This window comes from Sorex fumeus, unplaced genomic scaffold (assembly GCF_029834395.1).
Source record: "Sorex fumeus unplaced genomic scaffold, SorFum_2.1 ptg000039l, whole genome shotgun sequence".
Taxonomy (NCBI): Eukaryota; Metazoa; Chordata; class Mammalia; order Eulipotyphla; family Soricidae; genus Sorex; species Sorex fumeus.
The window spans coordinates 16,677,078-16,697,034 of record NW_026606096.1 but is presented as its reverse complement, the minus strand read 5'-3'; the positions used below and the strand labels follow the sequence as shown (position 1 = coordinate 16,697,034).

The 19,957-nt window shown below is 37.7% G+C and overlaps 1 protein-coding gene across 2 annotated transcripts in view; it reads right to left on the bottom strand.

The window, feature by feature from the left end:
• MARCHF1 (membrane associated ring-CH-type finger 1) overlaps positions 1–19,957 on the bottom strand; it is a 637,376-nt gene that overhangs the window by 473,927 nt on the left and 143,492 nt on the right. Inside the window, exon 2 of one of the 2 annotated variants that reach the window (XM_056119134.1) lies at positions 5,595–5,803. In XM_056119134.1, the coding sequence (XP_055975109.1) occupies positions 5,595–5,693 (99 nt within the window). In that variant the 5' untranslated portion in view covers positions 5,694–5,803. Of the gene's footprint in view, positions 1–5,594; positions 5,804–19,957 lie in introns of those variants that run through there. The other variant, XM_056119132.1, reaches the window with a different exon arrangement.

The following is a 19,957-nucleotide window of genomic DNA, read 5'->3' as shown; positions in this document are numbered from 1 at the left end:
CTCTAGGCCAATAATCCAGTAGCTTCTTCCATTTGTACCAAAACATTGGAGACTCTATAAGCCCACTATAAAACACATCCCTCAAAAGCTTCACTAGATACCTCATTTAAGCTGCTGAGGAGCACCTGAGAGGAAGGTGAAACTCTAGAAAGGGGAAAAGGTAACCACCATCCACTGAAACCTTTTCATCTAGAACCCTTTCACAACTAGAGGGGATTACTGATAGTGAACTGGAAGGTCCCACCTTCATACTACTACAAAAACATAAAGAAACAGTGAAAATCCCCACCATGAGGAGAGGTTAATGAAAAGGGTCCAGATGCCTCAACAAGTATTACCAACAAAAACAATATCCCCGATAAAGAATTCAGAGACGAAATGTTGAAGATGTTCAATAAACTCAAAGAAACGATGAAACAGATATCCAATAAATTAAAGGAGGACTTGCAAGAAAGAGTGGAACAGACAGCAAAGAAAATACAGGTAGAAATGAGAGCAGAATTAAAAAGCTACAAAATGAAGTGTCACGAATAAAGGACTTGGTAGATGAAATTAAAAACTCAGTGGGTGGCCTCAATAGTAGAATGGCTACAGCAAAAGACAGAAATCAGAGAGCTTGAAGATGAACTGCAGGAAGCTTAAAGGCAACAACAAACAATGGGAAAAGAACTCAAAATAGCTCGTAGGCGAATCAGAGACCTAGGGTATGATTTCAAGGGTTACAACATTAGAATCGTCAGAGTATCAGAAGGACAGGGAGACAATGAAAAAGCCACAGTTAAAAATATCATTGCTGAAGAGTTCACAGAGCTGGACAATGCAGGCATCCAGATACAAGGAGCCTGAGGAGTGCCGGTTAAAAAAGACCCTAGTAAAAAAATTCCAAGACATATCATAGTCAGAATGGTGGATGCCATGGATAGAGACGCAATACTGTAAGCAACAAGGTCAAAGAAGGAAATCACCTACAAAGGAGCACCCCTTAGATTTACAGCAGACCTATCAGACGAAACTGTCCAAGTCCGAAGACAAAGGTAGGATTTAGTGGAAAAAAACGCAATGAAATGAACTCACCAAGAATACTTTATCTGGCTGAACTCTCACTCAAACTTTAAGGAATGATACACTGTTTCATGGATAAACAAAGCTCAGGAACTTCACAGACTCAAAACCAAACTTAAAAGAAGGACTAAAGGGGCAACTGTAAAAAAAAAAAAACCTACAAGCACAACAAACCCCGAAAGAAAGATGCCACAAAACCCCATGACAATAATTCCCCTTGATGTCAATGGTCTAAATGAACCAAATCAGAGACACAGAGTGGCAAAATGGATTCAGAAACTAAACCCAACTTTCTGCTGCATACAAGAAACACATCTGAACAGTTAGAGCAAACGCAGACTCAAAGTCAAAGGATGGAAAACCATCCTGCAAGCAAACAACTCCCTCAAAAAAGCCAGGAAGGTGATGGGAAATGGACACTGGTGGAGGGATGGGTATTTGTTCATTGTATAATTGAAACCCAAGCACAAAACTTGTAAGTCTACAACTGTACCTTATGGTGTCTCACTAATAAAAATTAAAAAAAGAGCCAAGTTGACCATACTAGTAATCCGACAACATAGATTTCAGGTTAAAAAAGACTAAAAGGGACAGTGAATGACATTTTTTTACTAATCAAGGGATATGTACAGCAGGAAAAAAAATCACACTCCTAAATGGGTATGCAGATTTTAACAAGGGTGTTGCTAGTAATACAATAGTACTTGGAGACTTCAACACTACCCTATCACCTCTAGATAGATCAACAAGATTAAAACTCAGCAAGAAAACACTGGCTTTGAAGGAAGGGATAGAAGAGAGAAGGCTAATGGATCTATACAGGGCTCTGCATTTCAAAAAAGAAAAAATACACATTTTTTCAGTGCACATGGATCATTTTCCAAAATAGATTATGTACTGGGAAACAGACCATACCTCAATAGAATCAGGAAGATAGAAATTGTATCAAATTGTATCAGACCATGATGCACTGAAGATAGAAGTTAATCACTTACAGACATGGAGAACCAAATCAAACAAACTTAGAAATTAAGTTCCCATTTGACATAGCAAGACCACTTCTGAGAATATATCCCGGAAATGCAGAAAAGGTATAGTAGAATTGACATCTGCACTTATATGTTCATTGCAGCACCATTTACAATAGCCAAAATCTGGAAAACACCTGAGAACAGATAACTTGTTAAGGAAACTTTGGTACATATACACAATGGAATACTATGTAGTGGTTAGAAAAGATGAAGTCATGAATTTGCATATAGGTGGTTCAACATGGAAGGTATCATGTTGAGTGAAGTGAGTCAGAAAAAGAGAGACAGACATAGAAAGATTGTACTCATTTGTGGAATATAAGGTAACAGAATGGGAGGCTAACACCCAAGAATAGTAGTGATAAGTACCAGGAGGATTACTCCACAGCCTAGAAGTCAGCCTCACATGCTGGGAGAAAAGGCAGCTCAGATAGAGAAGGGTCCACCAAGTAAAGTGTGCTAGGAGGGACCACTCGGTATGGGAGATGTGGGCTAAAAGTGGACTATGGACCGAACATGATAGCCACTTCATACCTCTATTGCAAACTACAACACCCAAAAGGAGAGAAAGTGAGAGAGCAAAAGGGAATGTCTTACCACAAAGGTGGGGTGGGGTGGGGGGATGGGATGGGGGTGGTGGGAGGGACACTGGGATCATTGGTGGTGGGTAATGGACACTGGTGGAGGCATGGGTACTTGATCATTGTGTAACTGGAACACAAGCACGAAAGTTTGTACCTCATGGTGTTTCACTAATAAAAAAAAAAATAAAAAAAATAAAAAAAATAATAAGTTGATTCATTGAAACGATTAATTCTTAATTCTGAAGTTTGCTAATTGTGTGTGTATATATATATATATATATATATATATTTGAATTTTTAGTGATAGCGAAATACACTAAGGAAGCTACAAAGTTCATTGCTACATACATGTTCAAAAATCAAGAAAATGTCCATATGTGTATAAGACATTTTCTCTTCATTCATGAAGAACTAACACTTGAAATTACAAAAGTAACTTTCCAGAGGGTGGGGACATAGTTCAAAGGGAAAGAGTTCATGTCATTGCATGGGCCTTATATGGTCCCAGAGAGCTACTATGTGACTCCACCCCCCCCCAAAAAAAAAAGTTAATACATTCCTGTTAGCCACTACACAGAATATGTTGTTTAATTTGGTCACCTTACGTAGCATTTATACCTCTTTTAGACAACTCATTTTGTTCGTTAAAGCAAGTGATAGTCTGTAAGATTGATTATGTTTCAAATGAACATTTAAAGAAACATTTAACTAAATCTTATCAAGAACAAAGCAAAATTAGAATCTTGAAACCATATGCTCTAATATTTTTTCTGAATCATGCCCTTTTAAAAATTATAGACATTGTGAGTTTCATTTGTTTTATAATTAACCTAATTTTCTTTTAATAATACTCACTGACTTGCAGTGTCATATTTAGTGTATATGCTCCCAAGAGATACAGAGCTTCTCACTTATAGATACTTCATGAAAATTTGTCTGAATAGGTAGCTTCAGATCAGAGTCTAAAACATTTTGGCTTATTTGCGGGGAGTAGAATAATTTAATTATCATTTCTAGTGAAAAAACCCACAAGTTTATTGCTTTTTAAAGTCACATAAACAACCTTGGCTTTAATCTTATTCATCATCAAGGAACAGCAGGAGATTTCTGGTAGTCACAATGCCAAATGATGGGTACTGAAATTAAGCCAAATCAGCATCATTCAATTACAGACAATTTTTAGATACAAAAAAAATTTCATATTTTATATAATATGAATTATCCTCCAATTTGTTTTAGTTTAATCTGAAGGATTTAGATGATTAAGAAACATAAGTTTTATAGTTACCATTTCTATGTCTATTTTCAGTGCTAATAAGATTTCCCAACTTCCCACCCCATGCCAATAAACTTTAGAGATGATTCTTTGACATTCTAATAATTACATTTAAATGAGTCATAGACAAGAAATCTATGTCCAATTAGTAAGAAACACTGTAAATATTAATGTTAAGAGTACTTAAAGATGCTTCATCTCAGAAATGACAGAATATGTGAATATGCCTAAAGCAGGGTAATTGCTAGAGTATTTCTCCCACTAAATTTTTCAGTAAATTCTCCTAAATCTTTCTAGAAATTTGAGTCACATCAAGACATGAATGTTTTTCAACGACATTTTCAAGATCATTTCAAAATATATAAAGGCAATAAAATGGTCTTTTGTTTCTTTTCTTTTCTTTTTTTTTTGCTTTTTGGGTCACACCTGGCGATGCACAGGGGTTACTCCTGGATCTGCACTCAGGAGTTACTCCTGGAGGTGCTCAGGGGACCATATGGGATGCTGGGAATGGAACCCGGGTCGGCCGCGTGCAAGCCAAACGCCCTACCTGCTGTGCTATCTCTCCAGCCCGAATGGTCTTTTCTTATTTGAAGGTATTTATTCTTCTTTCTAGAATATACTCCCAGGATATTATTACTCTGGTTTGACACTCTTGAGTCCCTTCTTGACACTCTACTCCCTCCAATTTGCTTTGATCATTTGTTTTCTTATTTGTCTTTTACTGTCTACTCTGTCCCTAGCACCTAGTCTTGAGGGAAAAAAAAAAGATTAACATAGTACTAAAGTAGAGAAAGCTCATTTTTTACAAAGTCAGTGAGGCCTGAGGACTATACTACTCAAGAAAATTACAGTTTCTGCCATTCTATCTCAAGCTTCCTTTGAAGGAAACATTTATAATTGCTTTAGCCATTATCATTGATTCTGCTCAAACCTCTTCTTAAAAATCTTTGAAACAAATTCTCATCTGACCTTTCAAGCAACTGATCTAAAACAACACCAGTGAAAGTTCACTGCAAACACAATCCTAAATGCAGTTATGTTTAATATTGTATTTCTCATCCATGCAAGTTTCAAATAATACTTTTATTCCTGAAGAAAACAATACAAATGAAACTAAAAAAAAAATAAGCCAGGGTCTCAAATGTACTTAAAATGAGTAGGGAAAGTAAGAGATTCACTGATGCCTTGAAATATCAAAATTCATGTTGTGTGTATTCAGTGACACTCCTGGCTTCTCTGTCACCTTTTGAAGCTTTAAGCATTCAAGTTCAAAGTGCAGTGAGCAAAGTTAGCAACCATCAATAGTATCCCTCTCAGAAAATGAATAACAGCAATGTTCACAGCCACCCAGGACATGTGGATTGCGACCTCTGAGCCACAAAAGCCGACACGAATATCCAGGGTAAAAAGAGTGTTTTGGGGAGTGTTTTTGATCTATTAAGTAGCAAGTAACAAAACTGTTCCCTTTCTTCATTCAAAAAATTGAGGTGGCATTTGCTGTGCTCCTGTTAGTGACAAACGATTCTCTTCATATTCCATCCTGAGACCTGGAATCTGGCTGCTGGTAAGCGTGAGTCACATCCTGTGGAGCAAAGAGCAGCAGCCTGCCCTGATTTATCAAATCAAACCTCCTCTTACCTCAACTTCCTTGTTCTTCTCTTTGTTTCTGCCCATTGAACTTCTCCCATTGCAGGCGGTCTCCCGTGCTGGGATTATAGATATCTGGTGGAGGGGCATATTGGCAGGGCTGCGGGCTGCCAGTACCTGAATGGATGCCTTATCTCTTCACTCGCCCTGAGTAGCCCACCTGCACAATTGTTCATATCCTTGCTTTGCTCAGCTCAGATCTAAATAAAAAAAAAAAGGAGGGGGGGATAGTGTTTGAGACACGGTACAGCAGAAGCCAGGGTCTCTGGCCAAAATGTCAAACACATTGGGAGTTGAAAAGAAATGCAAAAGCAAATAACCCGGGGAACAATGCATTCTCCAGAGGACAATTGACTGCAGGTCATAACTGCACTGCTTTGTCACTGCAGCACCCCCTCTCCCTTAAGAGCATTGTGGGAGACAATTCAATTTCTATGGTCCCTAATAACTGTCATGGAAACCAAGGAAACCTAGGTCTCACAGGCCCTTATTAGCAACTGCTTCCTCTAATGGCGCAGACTCCCACATTTGCAGCGGCTGCCACTTCTGCTTTTGTTTCCCTCCTGATTCCCCAGGAGTCCACTAAGCACCCAGAGACACTGCATCCTGCTGACTAAGTAAAGACGCGGAGGCTGAAAAGCTTAGTGTCCTATTTGGAGCCAAATCTCTTCCTTAAAAACTTAGGCTCTTGGGCTGCGTCCTTCATGCAACCACATTAATCTGCTTAGGTCAAAGGACCTGCCTTAAAGTGAAGAGGATCTAAGGGGGTGTTAAAAATTAACGGGGGCGGAGGGGGGGCGGAAGGGGGGCGGAGGAGGAATGGGGAGTAGAGACACTTAAGAGTGAGCACAAATGTGTTTCTTTGGCTAGTCCTGAAAGAGAGTTAACCATTCCCTGAACAATGCTCAGTGAGGTCTCAGCAACAGAAATCAAAGGCATCAACTTTCTCAGGCACAGTGCTTGATGCCTGATGCCCATTTTACCTTGACACTGTCCCCTGTACCCCTAGAAAAGTAGGAGGTGCCCCTTATTTTTTCCAGGAAGGAAATAGAACTTTCTAAGAACTCTCCTGTCTATTCAGTAGTTATCCAACGTGAATAAAATAATGGTTAATGTCTGAATTTCTGCCCTACGTATATATCAGCTTATCCTTTCATAGCGCTGAAATGCTCATTGTCCGAATATCCAATGGCCTGTCTTAAGAGCACGGGCATACTCTTCTCACTTTAGATACACACTTTATAATTTCTGGACATTTTGCAAAGATCAGCTCTCCATTATCGTATGTGCTTTTTTCACCCCACAAAAAAGTCAAATTCAGAAAAATCAATTCTTTTGACACAGTTGAGGCATTGCGTATAAATTCTGAAGTCCATAATCACGTAGGATCTTCAAAGTAGTTTCTAACTGTAATTCATCTCTAACTGGCTTAGTAGTCACAATAATGATATTTCTACAGGTCATGCAGTTGGTTTAAACTCATGATAGAGATATGAAATGAGAAGGGTCGATATTCTCATTGGCGATTAAACCATAACTAACGTTATGAAGATTGTTGGAGCTGGAGCAATAGTACAGTAGCACTGTAGCACTATCCTCCCATTGTTCATCAATTTGCTCTAGTGGGCACCGGTAACTCCATTGTGAGACTTGTTACTGTTTTAGGCATACACCATGGGGAGCTTGCCAGGCTCTGCTGTGCGGGCGGAATACTCTCAGTAACTTGCTGGGCTCTCTAAGAGGGACAGAGGAAATGAACCTGGGTAGGCCACGTGCAAGGCAAATGCCCTACCCGCTGTTCTATCGTTCCAGCTCAATAGTACAGTAGGTAGGGCATTTGCCTTGCACTCTGATGACGTGGGTTCAATCCCCAGCGCTTCCGATGGTACCCTGAGCAACACCAAGAGTAAGTCCAGTGCACCAACAGCTGTGACTCAAAAAAAAAAAAACTAAAAAAAAAATCAGAAAAACTAAAGCTATTTGGATTATCTGAAGAGACTTTGTAACACCTAGATACCTTAGACACACTTTCCCATAGATTCAGGTCCAGAACTATGGAAGAAACCTTAAGTGAACTATTTTGAAATATTACAGATGACCCCGCTGTGAACCATTTCTGGGAATCAATGCAGTAGATCATTGAAATAGCCTCAGAAAAATAAGCCAATTAAAGTTTGCTTAGAGACAAATCTCCTATTTTAAAATAATAAAACATAGAGAGTTATGCAGCCCTAATTCTGTCATTTCTTCATCCACACTGAGCATCTCAATGCAGGTGCTTTAATAAAGAAGTTAAAATGCAGCCTCTTCCAAAAGTGACTTATCTAAAGTCAAATTAATAATGCTTCAGATTTTCTTCAGTTTAATGAATACAGCTGTGATCTGTAGTTATGAGGTGGGTATATTACTATTTTAGAAATATTTGGTAAATCTAATAGGAGAGCCTTAACTAAGGGAGTTTAAAAGAGAAATCTGTAAATTTAATATGTCATAAATACAAACATGTAAATTATGCATCTGTTTAGAAAAGTAATACTGTCAGAAGTACACCCATGGGATGTTCAATAGAAAATTAAGGCAGCATTTCAGATAATTTAGCTTTTAGTAATTTTGTTTAAAATATTTATTCATGTTATTGGAAAGGAGAGTTTTAAAGCTGGAATTAACTAAATGGTTGTCTTAATCCTTAATGCCATTACATGTGTGATGTCATCCTTTACTTATGCTGAGATGTTTCAAAAATCAGATTTGAGTTTCAAGGAATATGGTTTATGTGGTTAAGCTGCTTCAATTAGCTGAATAATAAAATTTATAAAATAAATTGAATTTCAGGAAAAGTTTTTACTGTCTAGAATATTCAGACAGATTAGTGTTTAAGCTATTTATCCTAATCCTATATTTCCAAATAAAGATTTCATCAGTCACAAAGAAAACTGTGATCAGTCTGCTTAACAAACATGTACCTAATGTTGTATTAAAAATTTTTTAACAAGAGAAAATACACTTCTAATATTTTTTGGGTTCTAAATCTCAGCCTGGGAAAACTGGAACATATATCAGCTAACTTAAAATCTTGTGTTTACCTGTTTCGTAAGTACTTCCCAAAGTTCTCAGAGGACTGAAAGCATGAAATCTCCATGGAATAACTTATTATATAACAATTCAAATAAAAAAAACTGTTTTGGAATGTATTTCTCCTATGGGAGTGCAGTTGGTCTTGTGTGGTAATTAAACCCTGTGGACTAAATGAGAAACCACGCATTCAGCACTGAACACTGGATATAAAACCAGAGAAAGGCTATGGATTTTGAAGCCCTCCATCTCATTTTCAGGTATGTACACAATCACAATACATGATCCAGATTTTCAGACCTGACTTTTTATGAAAATGAGTGACTCTAATTATTGTTGAAACCATCCTGGAATATGTACTCCTCACCTGAATACTATTCCACACACATGTCAAAATTACATTTGCTTTTGCTTTCACCATCTGAATTTTGGTTCTGAAAGCAGTATCTCAATTACTTCCTCTGGCTACAAAATGAGGTGTTTACAGTGGTAATTCTAATGCTAAAACCTCAGCTTTTGCTACAAGATTCTGATTAATTGCAACTTCTTACTCTCCACAGTCTAGGTTGTCTCCAAAAGGAAAGCAAAAGAAAAACGTGTCTAATAATGCTCTACTGTAAGAGCAATCTCAACCTTTGCCAACTTCAAGAAAAAAATGGGCCTCCAAGGGGTTTATTTATTTTTAATGCAATTAAGCAAAAAAATTAGCATAGTTTTGGCCAGACAAGGACCTAGCAAATGTCTTTTAATGAGTTAACTGGATTGATTAATAATTCAATGCAGCACATAGATTGAGCATGCTGAGACAGGGAAAACACCAGTATACATGTGATGTGTAAATGATTGAAGTTACTACGTTCCATTAAAAAGTTGGTTGACTTTTTGGTTAAAAAAAGTTCCCTTATGCAGAATTTATCCATTCTTTGAAACTACATTTATTTTATATAGGAACCATATAAAGCTTTGCCAAAATATATAATATTATCAATATTAAACATCCCACAAAGTGAGAGAAATGAAAACCAAGATTCATGGTTGGAGCAAAGTCACTCAAGAATGAAGAACTGATGTTCAATTTCCAGTTTCTTGTCATATATTTATTGAATAAAAATCACACCTACTGTTGTAGTGGGCATAGACGTTCAGGTTTTGTCCTCAAGCTGCCAAAACTGAAAGCAAGGGATTAGAGAACAAATTGCTGAATTCAGTAAAAGACTTTATTTAGGAAAAAAGATGGAAGGAAGAGTGAGGCAGGGAAGCCTGCAATTCACAGGAAGGACTTCCTAAAACAGGGTTCCCAATAAAAACTTTTATACCTGTTTAACAAAGGTGGATGGGTGAACATTCATTTATTATGCTCCAAGAATGTGGGTAATTCAAACAGGGGAGGAGTTGCTGAGAGGATTATCTTCTGGTGCACAAATTCTGCAGGGCCTCAGTCATCCAAGTTATCAGGCACAATTTAGGCTTCCCTTGTGACCTTCCAGACCAAGTGATTCCTTTGCTGGAGAACATATCCCTAATCTCATCTTGCCTGTTCACCTTTAGCCTCTATCATTACCTGTAGCATGACAGTTCACAGTCACCAGGACAACTGAAAATGACCAAGGATGGCCAGAATATGTTGAATCTTAACTCCGGGAAATCTCCACCCTTGTCTCCTCGTTCTTCCCTGAAAAATTATGAAAATTTCACCTATTGTTAACTTGCACTATTACTTTACCAATATAAAGTAGAAATGTGTGCAAAAGCAGTACTATTTTCTCTACATTATGCCTGTAGACTGACTCTTAAGAGTGAGAGTGAGTTTTATTACCTTTAGTAAACGGCCTTATTTAAAAAGAAGGCTGCTCATTCTTTGAGTATGCATGTATTCTAGTGTGTATTATTCTTTAGGAAATCTTTTCCGGTTTTTCTTGGATACATGCTTGAATTCTTATGTATGCAGGCCATATAAAACTGGCACCAGGATTTCAACGTAAAAGCCATGGTCCTTACCAGGCCCATCCTGTATCAGTGAAAGGAATTCTGGGACTGTAGATTATACATAAAAGCAAAGGTATGGGTGTTGGAAATTGTGTGACTGAAATCCAATCACGAACAACTTTGTAACTGTGTATCTCATTGAGATTTGATTAAAATAGACAAATAAAGTGCCACAACCCGCCAACAAATAAATAAATAAAGTATGTAAAACAATGCTGGTGTACAAAGTATTAGCTGTGTCACAGGAAGATATGACTTACCAGTCAGGCAGGCAGTTGCAAAATAGATGGATCAACACAATCAGTATTGAAGATATTATATTCATTAGTGAAAATAAGGGCAGCGTCAGGGGTCTTTTGGGCATCAAGAAGTCACCAGAGGTCTAAATAGTTACATTCTTAAATACACTCTTCAGAAGAACCAGGACCAGGGCAAGGCATGACTAGAAAAAGTAATTAGATCACTTTAATACGTCCTGATGGGTGTGAGATTGGCATTTGGCATTATAAGCCACTATTTTGAATAACAAAGAAAAGTTGCAATGTTTTACATAAGAAAGGCTATGTGTCATAAAAAGATGGCATTGACTGGTTTGGCAGGGAAGAAAGAAAAACCAGGTCAAAAGTCTATGAAGTAAAAGCAAAGCATATATATATATATATGAAGTAAAATATATATATATATGAAGTAAAAGCAAAGCATATATATATATATATTTAAGTGCATTGACAGAGAGCACAGGAGTAATAAAGACAAGAACTTTAAATGGATACTGAAAATTGGGTCAAGGCATTCTGGGTTTGTGAAGAATATTTCATAACGGATAAGTGGCCAAGGATAGGAAACATGATTTGAAGGGTTTTCAATAAACCATCACAGAGAGTCCTTGAGTGGTCATTGTCAGTGGTTACTGGGAAAAATATATACATAACAAGTATCATGGCTCAGGGACTATGATGCCTTGTAAAATAAAGGGAGAAAAAGATATGGATTGAAAGCTATTTTCTATTTGGCATTATATATAATGCCAAAATATATATGTATATGGAATTTAGGAAACAGAACAAAATGAATGGGAATGAGGGGGGGGGAAAGAAATAAATATTTAAGGTATCTGGTTGTGGTTTTAGAAAATATATTTACAATGTAAAGTAGCATTTCTAAAGTGGTATGCTTTCCAAGGCGCTGGTTATTGTGATTTAATTGTAATTTTATCTGGTAAACATAAGTGACTTTTGTGATTAAAACATTATGTAGAAATTTTATTCCTAAGATCATTCAAAAGCAATTAGATAATAGCACTGTCCTCCCATCCATGGATTTGCTCAAGCGGGCAACAGTAACATCTCCATTGTGATACTTGTTGTTACTGTTTTTGGCATATTGAATATGCCACTGGGAGCTTGCCAGGCTCTGCCCTGGGGGTGGGATACTCATGGTAGCTTGCTGGGTTCTGGAGAGGGATGGAGGAATTGAACCCGGGTCAGCAGCGTGCAAGGCAAACTACCTACCCTCTGTGCTATCATTGCAGCCAATTAGATAATAAACCTCAATAATAAAGACAGTGTGATAGAACAGAGAGCTAAATTCAAGATCTGTGATTTTATTCTCTATCAAGTACTGAACATCAGGTTTTTGAGATTAAAAACATTGCTATGGAACACAGGAACCATTTTTCAGTCCTTTGAAGAATGGAGCAAACTTCCTAGACACAGGAAATGCATGACTATTACAGCAAGCAGTGAGATAGTTATGCTAGTTTCTATTTCTTATATTATAGTCATGACAAAAGAATAACAACAGAAACAGAGTCTTCTTATTAACTTCCCACTGATCTTTATTTCTTTCTAATTTACTGAGGGAAAAAAATGATTTAATTCTCTCTCTTACAAAAAAAGAAAAAAAAAGACATGTTAGAAGTAGTAAAAAAAAAGGAAAAAAGTCTATATCCTTATGTAATTAGCTTTGTGGACATATTTTAGAAGTGAATAAAAACTAAGCTTTACATTGTATTTTATTTTCTTAGACCAATAAAATTAAAATTTTACTTTAAAAAATTGGGGATTGGGTGAAGGTGAAGAAGGGAAACTCTCTTAGGGCAAATATCTATATCTTCATGTATGTCAGAAAATGAAGTTTTTCTCTCATAAAAAGGGTTGGCATGTATGAAAGAATAAGAACAATAGTAGAAAATCTCAAAGTCACTATTTCTTCAGAATCTTCTACAGCTTTTTTTTTCTGAAAAATTTAAGATTTTTTTTAATCACATAGGGCAGTGATGTTCCTCCCTCTTTTATTTTATTTTCTGGAATTTCACAGTTATTATCTCCCAGAATCTTATATACCAGAGAGAGACTCATACCTCCCTATCTTTCAAAGAGTCAAAATAGGGAAAGGTTGATTCTCCACATCTGTACTATAACATTTATTTGTCCTCTCTGCCTTGCCGCAGGGATCTTAGGTTTATTGGGTTACTCCCATCACAGTGCTCCCCTTCCTCTGTGTTTATTTGTAACTTCTTTCTTTGTGCTCTGTTTTCTTGTAAATATTGTTTGCATAGTTAATTCGGAGAAATGTCCTTTTTTGTATGGGCACAAGAAGACAGTGAATGCTATGCTTTTGTTAACTTAGTAGTTCAATGATATTTACCTCCTGGGCATCTGTTCTCTGGATTTAAGCCTCAATTGCCCTTACTTCCTAGTACCCCTAAAGCAGGGTCCCGGCGAGGGACTGGATGGACCTAGGGCAAGCAGCTATGTGCTACCCTGGCATCGAAATGGGCCTGGCCAAAGTGACATAATGCTTAACTATAAGTTAAGAGCTTGGTCATGGACAAATGCTGTCATGATCCAAAAAGTAATAAATGGATTTGGACCCTGCTAGGGTTAGGAATGATTAATCTGGCCTGAGCACTCTAGTCTGAGTCTGTGGTAAGATGTTCCCAGGAGAGCAGCCCTATAAGCCTCAATGTATCTCTTACTATGTATCCATACAAATATAATTAACATTAAGATGTTAATTAAATTATTGGACTAAGCACAAGAGAAACACCTCTAGGTGGTGTTTCTGACCTTGAACCTGAAGGGCAGTCAGGAAGGGCTTTCTTATGTTGATTTTGCTAGGAGACTGGGTGTAGCATTGGCAGAGAGCTCTAGGAAGAGAGACTAGGGAGTTGGAAAGAGACAAGAGAGTTGGGGAGAGAGGAGAGAGAGAACAGGGCAGCAAGATGGAGCATGAAGAGACCATCAAGGGGAACAGAGGGAGAAGAATGTAGAAGAATACAGGAGCAGGCTGCGAGATGGAGTACAGAGAGATGAGCGGGAGAGAAAGGAGGAGATGGGAATGAGGAGCAGTGTTAGACTAGAATGGGGGGCTTAGTGAGACTGAAACAGGACCTTGGGGGAGAATGGAATAAACGGCAACTGATCAACCAACCAGCTTGGCCCTCGTTTCCTCCTCCATCTGCCCCATGGCCCTGGGGATGCCCTGGCTGGGGGAACTGCCTAGGCCCACTGAAGAGGGCAGAGAGAGGGAGAGCCGTTCAGGGCCTTCCCTGGCTGCCCTGGGAGATTAAACACACACCCATGTCAAAATTCTGACATCATAAAATTAGAAAGCAAATTAATAAAGCACTTGTGTATGTTTTTTTAGTATATGGGCTAGAGCGATAGCACATCGGTAGGGCATTTGCCTTCTGTGCAGCCTGCCCGGCCGAGCTGGGTTCGATTCCTCCGCCCCTCTCAGAGAGCCTGGCAAGCTACCGAGAGTATCTCGCCCGTACAGCAAAGCCTGGCAAGCTACCTGTGATGTATTCAATATGCCAAACACAGTAACAACAAGTCTCAAAACAGGTCACGGTCCTCCCGTTTTTCATCGATTTGCTCAGGCGGGCCCAGTAACATCTCCATTGTGACACTTGTTACTGTGTTTGGCATATTGAATACATCAACAAGTCTCAATATGGAGATATTACTGAGCCCATTCAAGCTAATTGATGAACAAATGGGAGGACAGTGACAGTGTATATGGTTTAAAGATAACAAAAGACAGACAGAGAATTAGTCAAATCACTCATAAACAAGCGAAGATACACACACACACACACAAACACACACATAAGCACATGCATGCTCATGAGCACAAAAACAACTTTGTTCCAAATTCATAAAGAAAATCGAGTGAGTTTATCTTTTCTCAATATAAAGAGATGCATGTATTTTCTCAAACATCCCTTGCTTTATTGAGCGATAGCATTTGCCTTGTATGCTGCAGACCCAAGTTCAATTCCTCCGTCCCTCTTAGAGAGCCCGGCAAGCTACCGAGAGTATGCTGCCTGCATGGCACAGCCTAGTAAGCTCCCGGTGTCGTTATGCCAAAAACAGTAACAAATCTCACAATGGAGACGTTACTGGTGCCCACTAGAGCAAATCGATGAACAATGGGAGGACAGTGCTACAAATACATTTCCCTTGCTAGTCTTTTTAGAGAATAAGTGAAAAATGGAATTTCAGAAGTTTACATTTGCACGGAAAATCAAAACATGCCCTATCATTTCGAGAGGATCATATTAAGTCTTGGGGGATGAAATATTTTGACATAATTGAGGACTAGATAATGGCAGTTAGTGCAGAACAATCTCCTGATTCACAGATTCCTATTCACTTACTATGATATGATCAAAGCTGATGTATATGTGAAGCTTATAGATATTTGGGGCTGGAGCGATAGCACAGTGGGTAGGGTGTTTGCCTTGCACACAGTCAGCCGACCAGGTTGACCCGAGTTCGACTCCTCTGCCCCTCTTGGAGAGCCTGGCTAGCTACCGAGAATATCTTGCCCGCATGGCAAAGGCTGGCAAGCTACCTGTGACGTATTGAATATGCCAAACACAGTAACAACAAGTCTCACAATGGAGACATTACTGGGCCCGCTCGAGCAAATCAATGAACAACAGGAGGGTAGTGCTACAGTGCTACAGATATATATTTGATGTTGGAGGAGATAGTTCATATAGTGGTTAAGGTGTGCACTTGCTTTGCACATGGTCCATATGACATGTGATCCCCTGAGCTCTGCCAGGAGTGATCCTCGAGCACAGAGCCAGGACTAAGTCCTGAGCACTGCCTTTATTTGTACTTTGTGTTTGTGTGTGTGTGAGTGTGTGTGTTTTGGGGGGGGGGTGGGTGTCAGGAAACACACTGGTGGAATTTAGAGCTTATTTTTAGCTCATAGCTCACAGATCACTCCTGGTAGGGTCCAGAGGATTATATGTGGTTCCAGGATCAAACCTGGGTTAATCACACATAAAGTAAGTGCCCTACCAAATGTCTTTAACTCAGGATGTACCTGAAGCACATATAACTACCTATTTTACCTGGGGTGTTTCTTTAGTCAGATGTAAGAGTATTTTTGAATTGCAAACAGAACCTAGAAATTATCGTTCTTTGACAAAAATAATTTAGAATTTATATCTCATTTTTAAAAGTCAAAATGTGTCACTACTTCATAAAATGGTTGCACACACACATGATTTTGCAAGATAGAAAAAAGGTTAACTTTATTCAATGACCACTAATTTCAAACTATTTTATAGCTTAGAGATTTTTCTAATCAAAATCATGGAATCTCTAAAATAACTGTGTATCACTCCAGGTTAACTTTGTTATTGTTTTGGGGTCAGAGAATTAGAGCCCATCTAGGCTATTCCCAAAAGAGTGCTGGGGAACCCATGCAGAGGAGGGTTCTTATAGCACGCAAGCTTGCATTCCAGCCCTTTGAGCCTGGACCTGAACCCGAACACCACATTTTCAGGAACCAACAGGTGCTATTCAGAACTGTTTATTGGTTCTTTTGAAAATAAAATTGCTTTTTCCTATTTATTTAATCTGTGCATATCATATATATATATGTGTGTGTATGCACACACATACATATTCTTTGTAGACTTTTAAAAATATTACAATACTTCTTTTCAATGAATATTATTACTCCATATTAAAGGTTTTCTCTCCAAAAAGAAATGTTTGTTATTTGAGTCTTAGTACTTAAAAAATGCTTATATTTGGATAAGAATCTTTAATTTGAAGATATTTTTGAAGAATTAAAAGCAACTTTTTATGTATCACCTATTTCAAATTTACAAAACTAAGTTTCTTTCCAGAATTTTAAAATTTCTCTAAAAGAAATGTTTGGATGAATGAATTTGCACTTTCATTTTTTTGGTATAGAGCAAGGAAATCAGTAAAATCCTCTGAGATGTCCTTGCTTTTAGCTCTCTGCATTAGTCTGTTCCTCATCAAATCGAGTGAGGTTTTGTTCATCTTAGATCCTATTCTTGGTGAGAAGCTAATAGAATTTGCATAACATCAAAAGGTAATGTATTAAAAGATGACAATCTAGAAAGATGGGTTCCTTGAGTAGTCCCCCAAATGGAAATGATATCCCAGTGAAGGGCAGGGCTTTCAAGGTTGAGTTGGGTGTGTTCAACATACAAAAAAACCTCACAGAAGGAAATACAGAAACCTCAATGGAACATGATACATAAGATGGAGGAGTTTATAAAAGATCAAGCATTGGTAGAAGGTCCTATAAACAGTCTTAGAAATTTAATGAATCCTGAGAAAGTTTATCATTTTCATAAGTGAGAATGACTAGGGAAAATAGCTAAAACAATAAACAGGTGATTATTGAGCAGTTACGGAAAGAAAGAGAAGACCAAGTATGCTCTAACAACTGTCAAGAGCTCGGGTGGAGGTATAAGCAGTTTATAAACAGTCTGAGAATGAAACATACACATCAACTGTTTCATTTTAGTATTTTACCTGAACTGTGGTCATCAGGGCTGAAGGAACTACTAAACAGATGGAAAGGGTGGTAAACAATGATGTTAAGTAGCAAATCTTGAGCCAAGAAAAAAAATTTCCTATCTATGAAACAGTACACCAGTGGGGCCAGAGAAATAGTAATGAGGGTACTGTGCTTGCCTTACACAAAGCCATCCTAGTTTGATCACAAGCACTCCATATCATCCCCCAAGCCCACTCTGCATCACTGAGTGCAGAGTCAGAAATAAGCTCTGAGAACAGGTGTGACCCCAAATCATAGCAAAAAAAAGAGAGAGAGAAAAATACTATTGTAACATTAGTCTACACAAGTTTAAATATTTATAGTGTTACTGTATGTGACTCACACACACCTATATATGCATTCACACATAGATTCTGTATAAAAAGTCTAAGTGAAGGCAGAAATGATAGGACAGATTTATATTATAGTAACTTTGAGGCTTGCTCTTCAAGCCTTTGTTCTCCCTTGAACACATATTTTGCTTGCTTGTTGCTACATTTATTTGCTTGCCTATTTCTACTCTGTGTTCTCTCTTGAACACATTTTTCTCCCTGGCTCTGTCCTCATGTCTTTCTTAATAACTTTTAATAAAAACTAACTTGCTTCACCAAATATAAATATATGCTGATATAATGAAACCCTTAATGGTTATTTTCATAACATTTCTAAAAATGTAAATTAAAGTTAAGGAGTAAAATGAGAAATTTTTGAAAAGGAGTTTAAAAATATAAAGTAGTTTAAGTTATTTGGTATATAATATGCATGTTTAGAGTAAAACACTACATTTATAAGCAGAATACTTTCTTATATGTGTATATAATTTGAAAGCACATTTCCAAAATCTGATGAATTAATACATTATAATAATCATTTCTTTTTATGTAGTAGTACTAAAACAAATGTAGGTCTTCCACATTGCAAGATGCATTGATTTTTTTCTTTTCTACAATATCATTAACATAGAAGCACTTTAATTCTTTGAATGAATGAGATGAGGGACAGTCTATCATGAATGAGCATAAATTAAGAGTTAACCATTCACATTTGAAGCTTAAGGTTTCATAATGACTACTTCAATCACTTAAATGTACTTATATGAAAAGAACAGTAAATATTAAATGTTTTTTGAAAACAATTGGGCATGTTCACTTAAACTCTAAGAAAATAACATTCAAATACAGTGAAATCCAGTGTCTTATACAAAAAAGAAATTGCTTTCCACTGCTTAAATGTAATATAGAATGGTTCATTTAAAAAGTTAACAATTACAAAAGGTGGCATGTATTTTTTTAAACTATAATCTATACAATGTAAATTTTCATGATTATATAGAAGGTTGACATAATTATCATAAATAGGAATCCAACATTTTATGTGAAAATAGAACTGTCCTCCCATTGTTCATCGATTTGCTCAAGCGGGCTCAGTAACGTCTCTATTGTAAGACTTGTTACTGTGTTTGGCATATTGAATACGTCACGGGTCGCTTGCCATACTTTGCTGTGAGAGCGAGATACTCTCGGTAGCTTGCCAGGCTCTCCAAGAGGGGTGGAGGAATCATACCCGGGTTGGCCAGGATGGCCGCGTGCAAGGCAAACGCCCTACCCGCTAGGCTATCGCTCCAGCCCATGTAGAAAATAATACAAAGATTTGCTCAGTCACCTTATTGCTGCCAAGTAAGTATGTGAAACTTTGCATATCCATTATCTACTCTGATTCTAATCATATTCATTGCTACCTGAATTGTTATCTCCATTTAACAGATTAGGAAACTGAGGTGCTCAGATATATCTGAATTGTCCACAGTCTTATTTATATTTGATTTCTTATTTAATATTAACTTTAACTCTGACACTAAATACTTTCAAAACACGCAAAACGGGTTCTGATCGATAAGACACAGAACAAAAGAAACACTGTGTGAAATGATGATGAGATACAACTTGTATCCTAATTATGCAGCCCTTATGGTCCCTGCAGCAAAGCCCCCTAGTCAAGTTTCCTAATTTAACTAGCAATAACATCACAATACACTCTTATGATAATTTCATTGCTCTGGGCAATGAAATTGCAATGAATTGATAGAACTAAATATCTAAAGCAAGTTCTGAGTCATTTAGCTGTCCCCCCAAGTGTGGAGTCAATAGAGTATAAACGAGTTAAACATCAAGAAAAATTTTCTTCTAAGTGGTTGGAAAGAGTCGGAGAGCCAGAGAGTACAGGCGTTAAGGCACTTGCCTAACACAGGGCCAACTCAGGCTTGATCTGTAGCATAGGAAAATGGTCTATAGTTCCCTTTTTTTTCTGCCAGGAGGAAGCCCTGAGCACAGAGCCAGAACTATGTCCTGAGCACCACCAGGTGTGGCAGAAGGAAAACAAACTGGGGAGTTTGTTGCACAAACGAGTGCATGCTTTACTTGCAGGAGACAAGACACAAGTTTTTTGTTTGT